General features: G+C 73.9%; 1 protein-coding gene across 6 annotated transcripts; it reads right to left on the bottom strand.

Annotated features, from left to right (window-relative positions):
* Positions 1-272: 272 nt before the first annotated feature.
* On the bottom strand, positions 273-10,973 carry HR (HR lysine demethylase and nuclear receptor corepressor). 6 transcript variants are annotated; one of them, XR_013942233.1, is made up of 18 exons: positions 7,752-9,125; positions 5,918-6,718; positions 4,445-5,255; positions 4,049-4,235; positions 3,750-3,973; positions 3,511-3,660; positions 3,289-3,399; positions 3,071-3,192; positions 2,808-2,883; positions 2,546-2,712; positions 2,211-2,444; positions 1,913-2,109; positions 1,664-1,739; positions 1,342-1,472; positions 1,150-1,245; positions 774-1,072; positions 553-672; positions 273-471 (listed from the first exon to the last, which is right to left on the bottom strand). XR_013942233.1 is itself a non-coding variant. In XM_080568596.1 (18 exons), exons 2-18 carry the CDS (start codon positions 6,674-6,676, stop codon positions 409-411), a joined length of 3,804 nt encoding a protein of 1,267 aa, XP_080424722.1. In that variant the 5' UTR covers positions 6,677-6,718; positions 10,836-10,973; the 3' UTR covers positions 273-408. The 6 variants fall into 6 exon arrangements, 5 of the variants coding, with proteins under 5 accessions (XP_080424722.1, XP_080424721.1, XP_080424724.1 ...); XM_080568596.1 differs by lacking the exon at positions 7,752-9,125 and adding an exon at positions 10,836-10,973 and having other exon boundaries at positions 1,144-1,245; positions 1,938-2,109; XM_080568595.1 differs by having other exon boundaries at positions 1,144-1,245; positions 1,938-2,109; positions 7,752-9,108.
* Between the last annotated feature and the right edge of the window lie 1,624 nt (positions 10,974-12,597).

Genomic DNA, 12,597 nt, shown 5'->3' with positions numbered 1-12,597 from the left:
GCTCCGAGCACGCAGCTCTGCGCTGCCCGGGAGCTGCAGCAGCGCCAAAAAGGGAGAAAAATCCCGGAGGCAGGCAGCTGGAGGAGTTGCAGACACCGGTGCGGGCAGGGACAGGGCTGCTCTCTGCCCTCCCGACGCCCTCTGGGCTGGCTTCTCTCCCTGGAGGGTGCTCAGCACCACTTGCTGGCTCCCCCCCCCCCGCTGTCCCCAGTACCCCAGGGCCCCCCCCAGCCCCGTCCCCCCTGCCCCGAGGACCCAAGGGAGACGCGGAGGCAGGAGCTGGCGGCGCAGCCGACCCTTTCTTTATTCCTGGCAGAGCAAAGCACCAAGCAAGCAGCGCCGGGCGGCGCGGGTGAGGACGGGCACGGCGCTGCCTTCGTCCCGGCGTCCTGGCGGCGTGCCGCCGCCTCACCTGCAGCCCTGCAGGACGCCCACGGCCTCCCGCACGGCGGCCAGGATCATGCCATCCAGCTGCAAGGAACGCACGGGGGGCTCAGCGCCACGCACCCACTCCCGGGGACCCCCGGCCACGGGTCCCCGACCGTCACCCACCTGAGCCCGGAGCCAGCGTGCGGCCCCCGGGGGACCGGTGCCGTGGTCCCCGAGGCGGGCGGCGCTCTCCGGGGACAGGAACCGCTGCTCCACGGCGATGGTGCTGGTGAGGTTCTGCACCTGCGGGCACACCGCGGTGGCGGCGTCGGCGTCGGGGACCGGCCAGGCCCCGCTGGGTGCCTCGGTTTCCCCAGGAGGGGGGAGCTGGGGCAGCGCCTTACCTGGTGCGGAGCCCCGGCGGGGACCAGCACCGCGTCCCCCAGGCACTGCAGCAGGGTCCAGGCGCTCACCCCGCACTCCTCCCGCAGCCGCCGCCGCAGCTCCGGGTCCAGGTAGAGCCCGGGGGGGTCCTCAGCCACCCCCCCTTGCCTTTGGTCCACCTTGCGCAGGAAATCCTGGATGCGGCCGGCGTCCTCGGCGCGGAAGATGTGCCACAGGGCGCCGGGCTGGCTGCCGGCACCCCGCAGCCTCTCCTGCAGCAGCTCGTCCATGCCGTCCTCCTCGGCGTGCAGCAGCGGCTCTGTGGGTGCAGGAGAAGGTCGGGGGGGGGCCGTGGGGGGCCGTGGCGGGACCCCCCCACACACACCGTACCCGTACCGTGCCGTGCGGTGGCGTGCACCAGGACGCTGATGGTGTCGGCTGCCTCCACCGTCAGGTTCTTGGTGCCGACGCTGCCATCCTGGGGATGCACGCCTGCAATTTGGGGAGCAGGGGGGTGGCACGGCGTGGCCGGGGGGGGGGAGGCTCAGCCTGTCCCCCCCCCCCAAGCCCCCCAGCTCCCCCGCTCACCGTACGCCGCGCACACGCGGGGGCGCAGCCAGCGGCGGCCCCGCTCGCCCCGCAGGTAGGAGGCCAGGTTGAGGCGCCCGTGGGGGCCGCAGTACTCGGGCAGAGGCAGGCTGGAGCTCAGGTTGGTGGCCCTGTGGCACAGAGGGGACGCTGCGCGCCTGGGGACCTCGTGCGGGGCCACCACCGTGTCCCCAGATCCCTGCATCCCGCACCGGGGTGCTGGTGAGGGTGCGCCAGTGGGGTTGGCGAGGGTGCGCCGGTGGGGCCAAGGACGTGCTGGTGCAGCCCCCCCCCCTCCGGTGATGGCACTGCCGCCGCTTACCGGCACAGCTGCATGTCCCCAAAGCCACTCTCCAGCTTCAAGACGTCCCCAGCGCCCTGCTCCGGCACGGGGCAGGCTGCAGGATTGGGGGGGGCACGGCGTCACGCACCGGGACCACCCCCTGCGTGCCACCCGCGGCGCGTCCCGGGCACGGATGCACGGGGTTGGTTTCCTCCCCCTCAGCTTGCACCGGGGAGGGGGTCCGGGCCCCCCCCCCGTCCCCTCCGTCCCCGTCCCCTCGATGCTAACCCTCCGGCGGCTCCCGGCTGCTTACTCGCGCTGGCGGCGAAGCCATCCCAGAAGCGCCCGCTGCCCATCCTGACGCGCCGCTGCTGCGCCCGCAGGTTCACCGCCTCCACCTCCTGCTCCCCCCCGGGGGCGCGGAAGGATTCGGGCCCCCACAGCCTCCCGTCCAGCCTCTTCTCCAGCCCTGAAACCAGGACGGGCTGCGGGGCGGGGGGGGGGGACACAGCCAGGGATCAGTATAGGGGGGAGAAGCTGGGGGGGGGGGGTGTCTGTGCGTCCCCCCCCCGCTCAAGGGGCTCACCTGGCCCTGCCGCCAGTGCTCCTGGAAGAGCCGGTAGTTGGTGGCGTGGCCGGGGTCCTGCAGCCACAGCAGCCCCCCCGGGGCCAGGATGCAGTGGGAAACGGGGGTCCCGGGGGTCCCGGGGGGGCCGGGGGGGCCGGGGCAGCTGAGCTCGCAGCCCGCGTGCCTCTCCTGGATCTTCCTCTCCACCACACGGGCGATGATGCTGTCCAGGATGCTGGTCAGGCGATTGTCCTGGGGAATTTGGGGAGGTGCCGGGGGGGGGGGCACAGGGTGTCACCCCGCCCTGCCCACCCTGTTTTAGCCCCCCCCCAGCACCCCGTGCCGGTACTCACGCTGGGCAAAGGGGGCGCGACGGGGGCGAAGGCCATGCGCACCCCGTTGTGCCCCAGGCACAGCTTGACGGCGGTGGAGGCGAGGAGGTCGCAGAGGGTGGCTGTCTGCACGGCCCCCCGGGGGGGCGGCGGCGGCGGAGGCCCCGGCGGCCCCCCCTCGGGGCTCTCTGCTCCAAGAAACGGGGGGCAGAGGGACGGGGCTGCCTCCTCTTCCTCGCGCCCCCCACCCCAGGGCGCACCCCCCCCCCGGTGCCGCCCGTACCTTCCTTGATGGCTCTGGCCGTGGTTTCGCCGTTGGTGCTGGGCACGAGGGGGGGGGCCACGCTCCCCATCTTCTCCTAAAACACCCCCCCGTGCCACCAAACCATCCGGGGGGGGGGGGCACATCCCCACAGCCCCCGCTGCTCCTCGGGGATGGGACCGTGCGCAGTTCCCCCCCCCCCCCCGCAGTGGGTGGCAGGGGGTCGGGGTGCTCCCCCCCCCACCCCCCGAGCCCTCCATGTCCCCCGTCTTCCCCCCCCCTACCTGCCTGCCCCCGGGGGGCTCCGCCGGCCCCTGCTCGGTGTCCCCCACCCCGCAGGGACAGTGCCACTTGACGTCGAACTTGGCGCGCGCCTCGTGCAGCAGCTGCCAGAGCCGGGCCAGGACTGGGGGGGGGGGCAAATGGGGGGGGTCACCACCAGGCAGGTGACCAGGGAAGGGTTTGGGGGGGGGTCCCGGGGGGGGTTTCCAAGGCCGCTCACCACAAGTGGGGACGAACTGCGTGGGGACGAGGGCCGCCGGGTCGTGGTCGTGCCCCGGGGCGCAGCGCTGCGGCCGTGCCGGGTCCCCTGCGAGAGAGCACGCGGCCGTCCCTGCGTTGCCCCCCCGAAGTGACACCCCCACGCCTCCTGCGGGGTCTGCGGGGGGGGGGGGGGGCCAGCACCCGCAGCCGGTCCCGTTTGCCCTCCCCGGGGTCCCCGTACCGTGCCCGTCCTCCTGCTGCCGGCCGCGGTGGCACTCGGGGCACAGCTGGAAGCCGCACGCGGCGCAGCTCCAGTGCGAGTTGAAGCAGCGGCGCTGGCAGGCGTCGCAGAGCCGGGGGGCTCCCTCCCCGCGCCTCCAAGCCGTCAGCCCTGCAACGACGCCACCCTCAGCCTCCCCCCCACCCAACCCCGAGCCCTTGGGGACCACCCGCAGACCCCCCCCCGGGGTGCCCGCTTACCCCCGGGCTGGCCATGGGCTCCCAGCCACGCGCCCCTGTCCCTGCGGACGGCGGCGCAGAAGGGGCCCCCCAGCACCGAGAGCAGGTACTTGGCCAGGCAGAGGCTGCTGCCGCTGCTCCTGCCCCGGCCCTCCGCCGCCTCCAGCCCCGCCGCCTCCCCCTCCGCCTCGTCCACCGTGCAGAAGCCGTCGACGCTCAGCTCCCCGCCGTCCCCGAAGGCGAGCCTGAGGGGGCCAAAGCGGGGTTACCGGGGCGGACGCTCCGTGGGGAACCCCCAAAAAGGCCTCCCCCCGGCTCACCTGCGGAAGCGCAGCAGCCTGCAGGTGCTCTCCGCGAGCTCCTCATCCTCGTCTTCATCCCCAGGGCTCCCCGCAGCCCGGGCAGCGCAGGCGCAGCACCGCGGGATGCTCTTGGGCAGGGCGGTGCAGGGCACGCTCTGCAGGCACCACGGCTCCGGGCCAGCCCGGCCGGCACAGACTGGGGGGCCTGGAGGGGGGGTAATGAGGGGGGAATTTGGGGCTGGCACCGCGCACGGGGAGGGGACGGGCACGCTGGAAACCGGGCCAGAAAGTAGGGCTGGAAAATAGGGCTGGAGATGGGCAGGGAGCAAAGCCGAGCTGGTTGGGGAGCCCCCACGCGTTGGCAGCTCGTTGGGGACACCACGGACGCGGACAGCCCCCCCGCAGCCGCCTTACCTCCCTCTCCCAGCTCTGTCCTCTCTGCCGGGACCCCTCCGCTCCCGGTGCCACCCAGGTGCTCGGTGCCACCCTGGTGCTCGGTGCCACCCGGGCGCTCGGTGGCCTTGGCTCCCCGTTTGGCTGCTCCAGCCCCTTCGGCGGCACCGCGGTGCCCGTCGGCGGCGCCGTGGGGGCGTTTGGCCGAGCGCTTGCCCTCGCCGGCTCCCTCGGGGCCGTCCCTCCGGCCCCCTTTGCACCTTGGCACCGACTGCTCCGAGTGCCGCGTCAGCCACGTCTTCTTCAGCTTGGTGTGGATGCTGGGCGGGCAGGGAAACCGGCCCCCGTCGCCCCCCAGGGGGCCGTCACCATCCGGCCCCGACGCGTCGAAGGGGCCCAGCGCCCCGCAGCCCCCCCCCGGTGGGCACGGGGGGGCCGTGGGGTAGTGCCTGTCCACCCGGGGGTCCGTGCCCCCCGGTGCCGGCGGCGAGCCGGGTTCGAGGCTTTGGTACGCCGGGCGCTTGTCTTTGGGTTTGCACTGGGGGAGATGGGCGGCGTGGGGCCGTGCGCCCACCCAGACCCCCCCTGCGGCCACGCTGGGCTGTGGGAGGAGCAGGGGGGGTACGGTGCTGAGCGGGGGGGTGTGAGGATGAGGAGGGGGTGCTGCCGGGAGGTCCCCTGCTCTGCCATCCCTCCACGGGGCACCCGGTGGCTGCGGGACCCCCGTGTCCCCCTCCCCGTCTCCGCCGTGCCCTGGCTGCCCCCCGCCCGGCAGCTGCTCCTGGTCCTCAGCCTGGAGGTGGAAGCCGGGCTCCTTCTTCGGGTAAAACTCCTGGGGGGGGAGCAGAGGGGGGGGCTGTTAAGGCTGGAGACCCCCCAAGTGGGGGTCCCCATCCCTGCCGCTGCGCCCTGACCCGCATCACGGGGAGCTGGGGGGCGCCCCACGGCCCTGCCTCAGTTTCCCCAGGGCCCCTCCTTAGCCGAGCAGACCCCTCGTGCTTTCCCCAGCCGGCGCTGACCCCGTCCCTGGGGTGTCCGTGTGTGTGTCCCCCCCCACCCCCCACCCCGCACCCACGTGGGAAAGGACCGGGGAGCCATGACGGGCGCACCCAGGGGCCGGCTGCTCTGCCTCCCGCCGCCTCCGTGCCGCCGTGACTCAGCCCCGCTGCCTGCGGCACGCCGCGGGCCACCCCCGGCGAGGAGAGCAGCACCCCCCCCCCCCGCCCCTCGCCCCCCCATTACGGGGGAGCATCGCCCCATTTTCGGGGGGGCTGGGGCTCCTCCCTGCCCTTCAGATGAGTCGTGGCAGCGAGCACGGGGGTCGTTTCCCACGCGGGGGCTGCGGGCGCTGGGTGCCCCCCACCCCGGGTGACGGTGCCAGCGCCGCCCGCCGCAACGCGCCGCTCCCGGCCTCGGCTGAACCCGGCCTCCCAAGGGACCCGCGAGGCCGCGGGACGGGGAGCAGAGCCCAGAGCCACGCGGGCGCTCGCTCACCTTGCTCCCCGAGCTGCAGCTCTCACCGAAGGCGCCCGGAGCCGCCTTGCACCTCGGCGGGACCCCCAGGTAGAGGGGCTGCGCCCCCCAGGCCGGCACGAAGGGACCCAGGCGCCAGTCGGTGCCGGCGAAGCGCCCGTCGCCCACGGGACCCTCCGGCCCCCCGCCACCAAATCCGGGCTCTGGCGGGGGGCCGGGGGGGAGCAGCGAGGACAGGAGGAAGGGGCTGTGCTTGGCCTCCACCAGGAAGGGGCAGCTGCGGAAAGCCGGGGGGTCCCCGTCCCCGCGGGGCTTGCCGGGGCGCTGGGTGTCCGCGGCCGGGAAGGGCAGGGGGTAGCGGTGGTACGCGTGGCTGTAGAGAGCCAGGGGGGCCAAAACGGCTTCAGCCCACCGCGGGGGCTCCTTGGGCTGCCCATTCCTGGGCGCCAGCAGCAGCGGCAGCTCGGCGGAGTCCTTGGGGAGGCACAGGGCGTCCCGCAGGCGCTGCGGGGCCGGCGGGTAGGGGCAGCCCAGCGGGAGGCCGGCCGGCTCCACACAGCCCTCGGAGCCCCTCCAGGGGCAGCCCTTGTCCGCGGCCAGCCCAGGGCTGTAGCTCAGCTTGGGGGGCTCCTGGTAGCCCCCCAGGGCCGGGTCGGTGGCCGCGCTTCGGGGCAGGACCCCCGGCACCGCGCTGCTCTCCAGGCCCCGGGGGTCCTGCGCTGCCTCCGGGGCTCTCCTCCAGCGCGGCGTGGCCTCCCCCATCCTCGCCTCGCTGGCCATGCGCTCATGTGGTGCTCAGCACCGTGCCCGGCCGGCCGGATCCTGCGGGGGGGAGAAAAGGGGCCTCAGAGGGGGGGTGGCAGCTGCGAGGGCATCCCCCACCCCTCCATGCCCACGAGCTGCCGGGCCAGGCGCACGCAGCGGGGGAAACTGAGGCACGGTTTCTGCACCCCCCCCCCCCAAACTCCATCCTCACATCCTGGGGGGTCCCATGGGTGCCATCCTCCAGGGAGAGCAATCCAAGGGGGGGGGCAAGCAGCTGGAGAAGGGGGTGTCCCCCCTCCCCTGCACCCCTCCGGGACGCACCCCGCGCCCCCCCCCCCCCGGCCCTCCGCACCCAGCCTGGCCGCGCGCCCGCCCGCTGGCACCCGGCGTGGGGAGGCCTTGCCCCGCGCAGGTATTCGCCTCCGGCCAGGGCCGGGCGCAGCTTCCCAGGAGGGCTTGCAGCGAGCGGGGAGCTCCCAGCTCCCAGAGGCCCCTCCTGGGAGAAATGCCGGCGGGGATTTGCTGGATTAACACTTCCCTGGGAGCCGGGCCACACACGCACGCTCCGGAGCCGTTTCTCGCCGCGGCGCCGTCCCTTCCCGACGGGGCGAACGCCATCCCCTGCCCTCCGCAACCCCCCTGCCAGCAGCCGAGGGGACGGGGACGGGGCGCCTCGGGTCCAAGCCAGCCCTACAAAAGCTCAGCCGGCTCCGGGGTGGGACAGAGCCACCTCGACGGGCAGCCGGGGCCGTGCCGGGGGCAGGACGTGAGCACCGTGTGTCCCCGGCGTTCCCGTCACGTCCCATGCACAGAGCAGAGCAAAGTCCCCGTCCCGTGCTGCTGCCCAAGCCCCTGCTGGGGGCACGGAGCCGGAACGGGGCACCGGGCACCCGGAGCCATCTCCCCCCTCGCTTAGCCCCACACCGTGAGCCCAGCACTGCTCCCTCCCGGCACCCCAATGCCAGCACCGCGCGGCGTCCCCGAGCTCCTCGGGGCTCCCTTCGTCCCCTGTCCCTTCACCCCGCAGGACGAAGGTGGCCAGAGCGCGAGGAGCTGCGGGCAGCATCCCTGCGGCACCCGGCTTAGCTACCTGGCACGGCACAGGGTCGGTCCATTGGGGACACGTCACCCCCCCCGGCACCAGGGGGGGGACAGCTCAGCGGCGAGCAGCAGCGGCACGGCACCGGCACCGGGTCCCGGCGAGGCGACGCCGGGGACTCCTAAACCCACAGACTGAAGGGGTCTGGCTCCGGGATCTGAAGGAGGCAGAAAGCCGCCCGGGCTGCCCTGGGGACGTTCTTCTCCGAAGGCTGGAGCTGGAGTTTTCGATCCATTGGCCTGGGGGTCTCCGTGCTCCTCCTTCCTAGCGGCCTTGGAGCGGGAGCTGCCGGCGGGGGACAGGCGGCGAGGGGGCACCCACGAAGCGGCGACGGCAAGCGGGACGGAGCCCCGGCTCTAAGCAGCCTCGGGCATTTTTGGGGCGAGCGGCGGCACGGCGAGGCGACGGCGGTGCTCGGCGAGCGTGCGGCCTCCGCGGGCTCCCGCAGCGACTGGGGAGGGCGAGGCGAGGCGCTGGGGCTGCTGACGCCCGGGAACGCCGGCGTGCCGCCCAGCCCCGCGGGCACCGGCGCAGGCAGCGGCGGCGGCGGCGCGGTGCGCACCCGGCGGCCGTGCCAAGGCGGGCAGGTGTGCTGTGCCCCGCGCGAAGAAAGCGCCCTTTGTTCCGGGACGAGCCGCCCCGCCGCCGATGAAAGACGCCGGCCGCGCGCTCCGGGCGGAACCGGGATGGGAGAAACGGCGCGGGGAAGACGGGCCAAGAGCCCCAGCCCCGGTGCTTTTTGGGGGGGGCCGTGTCCCGGTGAGGATCACACCGCTGCCCCACGGGGGCTGGCGACCCCGAAGCACCCGGTGCTGGGTGAGGAAACGGCCCCGACCCCGTCACCGCTCGGCCTTGCGACACTGCAGGCTCGCCCCGTCCTGCCGTGCGGCCTCGTCACCCTGCCGCCACCCGGCCTCCACCCAGGATGGATGAAGGCAGCAGCGCTCCTCTGCCTCCCCTCCACCCCGCGAGGCTCAGGAGGGACCCGAGGGTGCCCAAGCAGAGCCACGGGCACCCAACGCTGAGGCTGGAGGGGTGCCAGGAGCCAGGTCCCCCCCCACCCCGTACCCGCCGGGTGTCCGTGCGCCCTGGCCATGCCCCGGGGGTGCGCCAGCCACGGGGGAGCACGCTAGGCAGGTCCCCAAGGCGAGGACCCCATTTTTGGGCTCCGGATGAGGGAACCCACGGGGCTGGCAGCGCCGGCGGGGTTTATGTAACGTGCCTTGTCCCAGGGACACCCTGCGCACAGCTCGCACGCGTTACATAAACTGCAGCCACTCCGCACAGCCTCCCCCGGCTCGGCACGGCTCGGCACGGCTCGGCTCGGCGCACACGGCGTGCCCGGGGGGCTGCCGGGGCCGGGGGCGCGGGGTGAAGGCAGGCCACGGCCGCGTGAGCCGAGCAGCAGCGTGATCGTCATCGGAGCGCGGCTTCGTTCCGGCTCAGCAGCTGCCGTGCGCGCCCCGGCCCCGCTGCGAGCCAGGAGCCGCGCGTTAACCCCTGCCGCGGGGCTGCGGGGGAACGCCGGGGGAACGGGGGGGACAGCGGGGGGCCCTTCGTGACGCTGGCAGTCGCCCGCCAGCCCCTGTCCCTCCCCGGCATGGGGTAACCACAGAGGATCCCGTTTTGTCCCCGTGGGAGCCCGGCTGGGCTCGCAGCTCCCGCTGGGTGCCAGGAACAGGGAGGGGATGAGCCGAGGCTCGGGATGTGGGCGAGCCCGCGCCTCGCCGGGATGAGAAGGTGCTGAAAGAGAAGCTCTCTCTGCCCTCCCTTCCCTCCCCGGGGCAGGCAGCAGCAGGGCCGGGGCTGCCCGCGGTCCCACGGGGGGAGAGAGCCCACGGGGGGGGGGGGTGGGCAGAGGTGCTGCGGGGCCGAGATGGCACTGGGGACGGACCCCAAAAGGGGTCTGCATCGCCCTGGGCAGGACGGATGGGGCACGGGATGCCCGCGGGGATCGGGGGCATTGCGACGGTGCCAAGGGACCGATGGAAAAGGGGTCGGGCACGGAGCAGGATGGGTGCACCAAGCCGGGACGGAGAGCCCCCAGCGCCGGGGAAACCTGGCACAACGAGCAGGGAGATGCTGGGGGGCCGGAGGACATTTCCACCCCACTCTGGGACGCATCCCAGCATCTCCCCCGGGTGCTGCTCCGTCCCTGCACCCCAGCACCCCGGCCGTGGGGCTGTCCCCAGTCCCTGGGGGGGGTCCCTCCAATCCCTGCCTGCCCCGGCACGACCCGCAGAGGGTCCCCGGGGCGCTTTTGTGGGGGTCCGAGCCCACCGCTGGGACCCTGCCAGGCCAAGCTCGAGCTCTGCCAGCTCAGGCTTTGCTCGGAGAGAACCCCCCCGAGGGGGGAGCTGAGCCTCAGCCGGCCCCAGGCGCAAAAAAAAAAAAAGGTTTTTTGCCTTAAATCGGAGGGCGAGCAGAGGGCCCGTGAACACCCCCGAGCCGAGCGCCGGCCCGAAGCTCGCAGCAGGAGGCCGGAAGCGCCCGAATTAGAAACCTTGGCATCCCTGCCCCGCGCCGCGCGGGAGGAGGGGGCGATGCTGGGAGGATGCCGGGACGGGGGGGACCCCGTCCCCGTAGCGTCCCCTGGCACCGGGGGGGGGGGGACGCGGGCAGGGGCAGGCCACGAGGGCTGCGGGGTTCCGGAGAGGGGGGGGGTCCCAGCACGGTGGGTGCTGGGGGACAGGGGTCCGGGAGCCAAGGGGAATGCCGCAGCCCCCCCTCTGTGCACAGATGAGCAGAGGAGCCCGGGGGGGGGGGTGCCCACATCCCCTGCCCTGCCCCGGCTGCATCCGAGCACCCCAGGGCCCCGCAGCCCCCCCGGGGAAGGGCTCCGCAGCCCCCAGCCCCAGCAGCCCCAAAACCAAACTCCAGCTGAAATCCAGCCTTTTTCTCATGCAAAACACCCTCCACATCCCCCCCCCCCCCCCAAAAAAAAAAGCTCGCCCAGGGCCCCCCTCCAGCACCTTTGGAGCCCCTGCCCTTCCTCCTCCTCCTCTTCCTCCTCCTCCATCCCTTCCTCCTCCTCCTCCTCCCGCAGCCCCGGCAGGGAGCCCGGCACGCACCTACCTGCCTCCGCCGCGGCGCAGGTGAGGAAGACGAGGGCGCAGGCAGAGGAAGGCTGCCCGCTTCTTCTTCCCCCCCCCCCAACCCCCCCAAACCTCCCCCCCCACCCCCCCCCCCCAACCCCGGATGGCCGAGAGCGAGCGAGCGTGGCGAGCTTTCGCTAATCTGCGCCCGGTGCTTATAAAAAAAAAACCCACGTCAAAACCTCCAGGAGTCTGGAGGCTGCGGCGGAGCGGAGGGCACGGGAGGACACTCACTCCCACACGAGCAGCTTTCTGGGAATTAGGGCCACAGCCCAACTGCTCTGGCAGCCGCCGTTCCCCTCCAGCCCCGGGCTGGCCGTTGGGGGCACAAAAGCCCCCCCCCCAGGAGCTGGCCCCGTACGGCTCCCGCAGCCCGGCCGGCCGCTAATCTGCTGCGTCCCCCCGGGGAGGTGAGTAGGCACCGCTCATCCCGCTGCACCCACCGGAGGAGAAGCTTCTTCCCCCCCCCGGGTAGGGGCAGCCGGACCCCGTTACGCCACGGCGGGGTCCCCTCTGCGGTGCCGGGAGAGGATCCGGCCCCGAAGGCGAAGGGCCCCCCCGCCACCTCTCCAAGAGGCGCGCGTCGGCCCCTCTCTGCGGGCACCTCTCGCTCGCTGCCCACCCTCGAGGCTGCTTTAGGGTGTGGAAGCAGCCAAAAAGCTCGTCCCCGACACAAAAAGGGGGGGGGGGACAGGGGGAAACCTCGCGGCCTGCCCCCCCCCCCCCCCCCACAGTCCGGTGCCCACAGCCCCGGGGACGCTCGGGCAGGGCAGGGGGACTCGGGGCATCGCCGCCAGCCCCGGGGCGGACACCCCCTTCCCTGCCTCCTCCTTCCCATCCCGGGGTGGAGGGGGGGGAACCAGCTGCACAGGGGCACAGCGCATCCTTTTGCGCTCCCCCCAGGATTCCCGGCTAGCTCCAAACACCTCGGTGGAATTAAAAGCCCCCCCCCAGGCCAAAGGTCCCCCCAGGGACATGGGGGGCAGAGCCGGGCACCCGCCGGCCCCACGGCACCTACCTGGGAGCAGCCGGGGTCTCCTGCCCGCAGCCCAAGCCCCTCTTCGGCCCCCACCACGCCGCCGGGGCCCCCCCATGGCTGGCAGGGGACGGGGGACGAGCAGACGTGGCCCGGGGGTGGCGGGGGGGGGGCGACGGGGCGTTACGGCTCCTGGCGTGGGGAGAAGAGAGTCACAAATGGGGCCAGCCCCCAGGCACGGTGTCCCTTGGGTGGCGATGCGCCCGAGCGGGGAGCGACGTGGGGTGGGGTGGGGGGGGCTCCGCTGGGCACGGTCCCCTTGGGTTCGTCCCCAAAAGCACGGCGTGTGTGTGGGGGGGGACACCTCGGTGACCCCGCTCGCGCTGGGGACGTGGCTCCGGCCCCACCGCACGTGCCCTGGCGTGGGGAGCCGAAAGGGATCCGAGTGCCAGGGCAGGGCAGGGCCGGGGCTGGCTGGGGACAGCCGGGTCCCCAAGGGGCCAGGCGGGAGGAAATCAGCTGGGGGGGGGGCACTGGGGGGGGCCCTCATTCCTCCAGCAGCCGCCGTGTCCTCCCGCGGCCCCGTCACCTCGGGCGCCCCTTTCCCACCGTGCTCCCACGCTTCCCACCCACCCTCCTCTTCCTCGCCGCGGGGCTGAGGACGTCACGGGGAAGGGGGGGGGCTGCAAGAAAAATATGGGGGGGGAGATGAAGGAGCCTTACCTGCCCCCAGGCGATGCGGGGGGCTCTCAGCCCCCGTCCCACC

Source organism: Anser brachyrhynchus (assembly GCF_964034855.1).
Source record: "Anser brachyrhynchus genome assembly, chromosome: 26".
Lineage (NCBI taxonomy): Eukaryota > Metazoa > Chordata > Aves > Anseriformes > Anatidae > Anser > Anser brachyrhynchus.
Note: the sequence above shows the minus strand (reverse complement) of the source record. Positions and strands in the feature narration are given on the sequence as shown.

Bases quoted from the DNA above. Each gene is read 5' to 3' on its own strand.
- HR (XM_080568596.1), bottom strand. From the start codon at position 6,676: ATGGCCAGCGAGGCGAGGATGGGGGAGGCCACGCCGCGCTGGAGGAGA. The intron at 2,445-2,545 runs GTGAGTACCGGC...CAAATTCCCCAG, and splicing joins TCGCGCCCCCTTTGCCCAGC to GACAATCGCCTGACCAGCAT. The intron at 673-773 runs GTAAGGCGCTGC...GTGTGCCCGCAG, and splicing joins CCGCCGGGGCTCCGCACCAG to GTGCAGAACCTCACCAGCAC.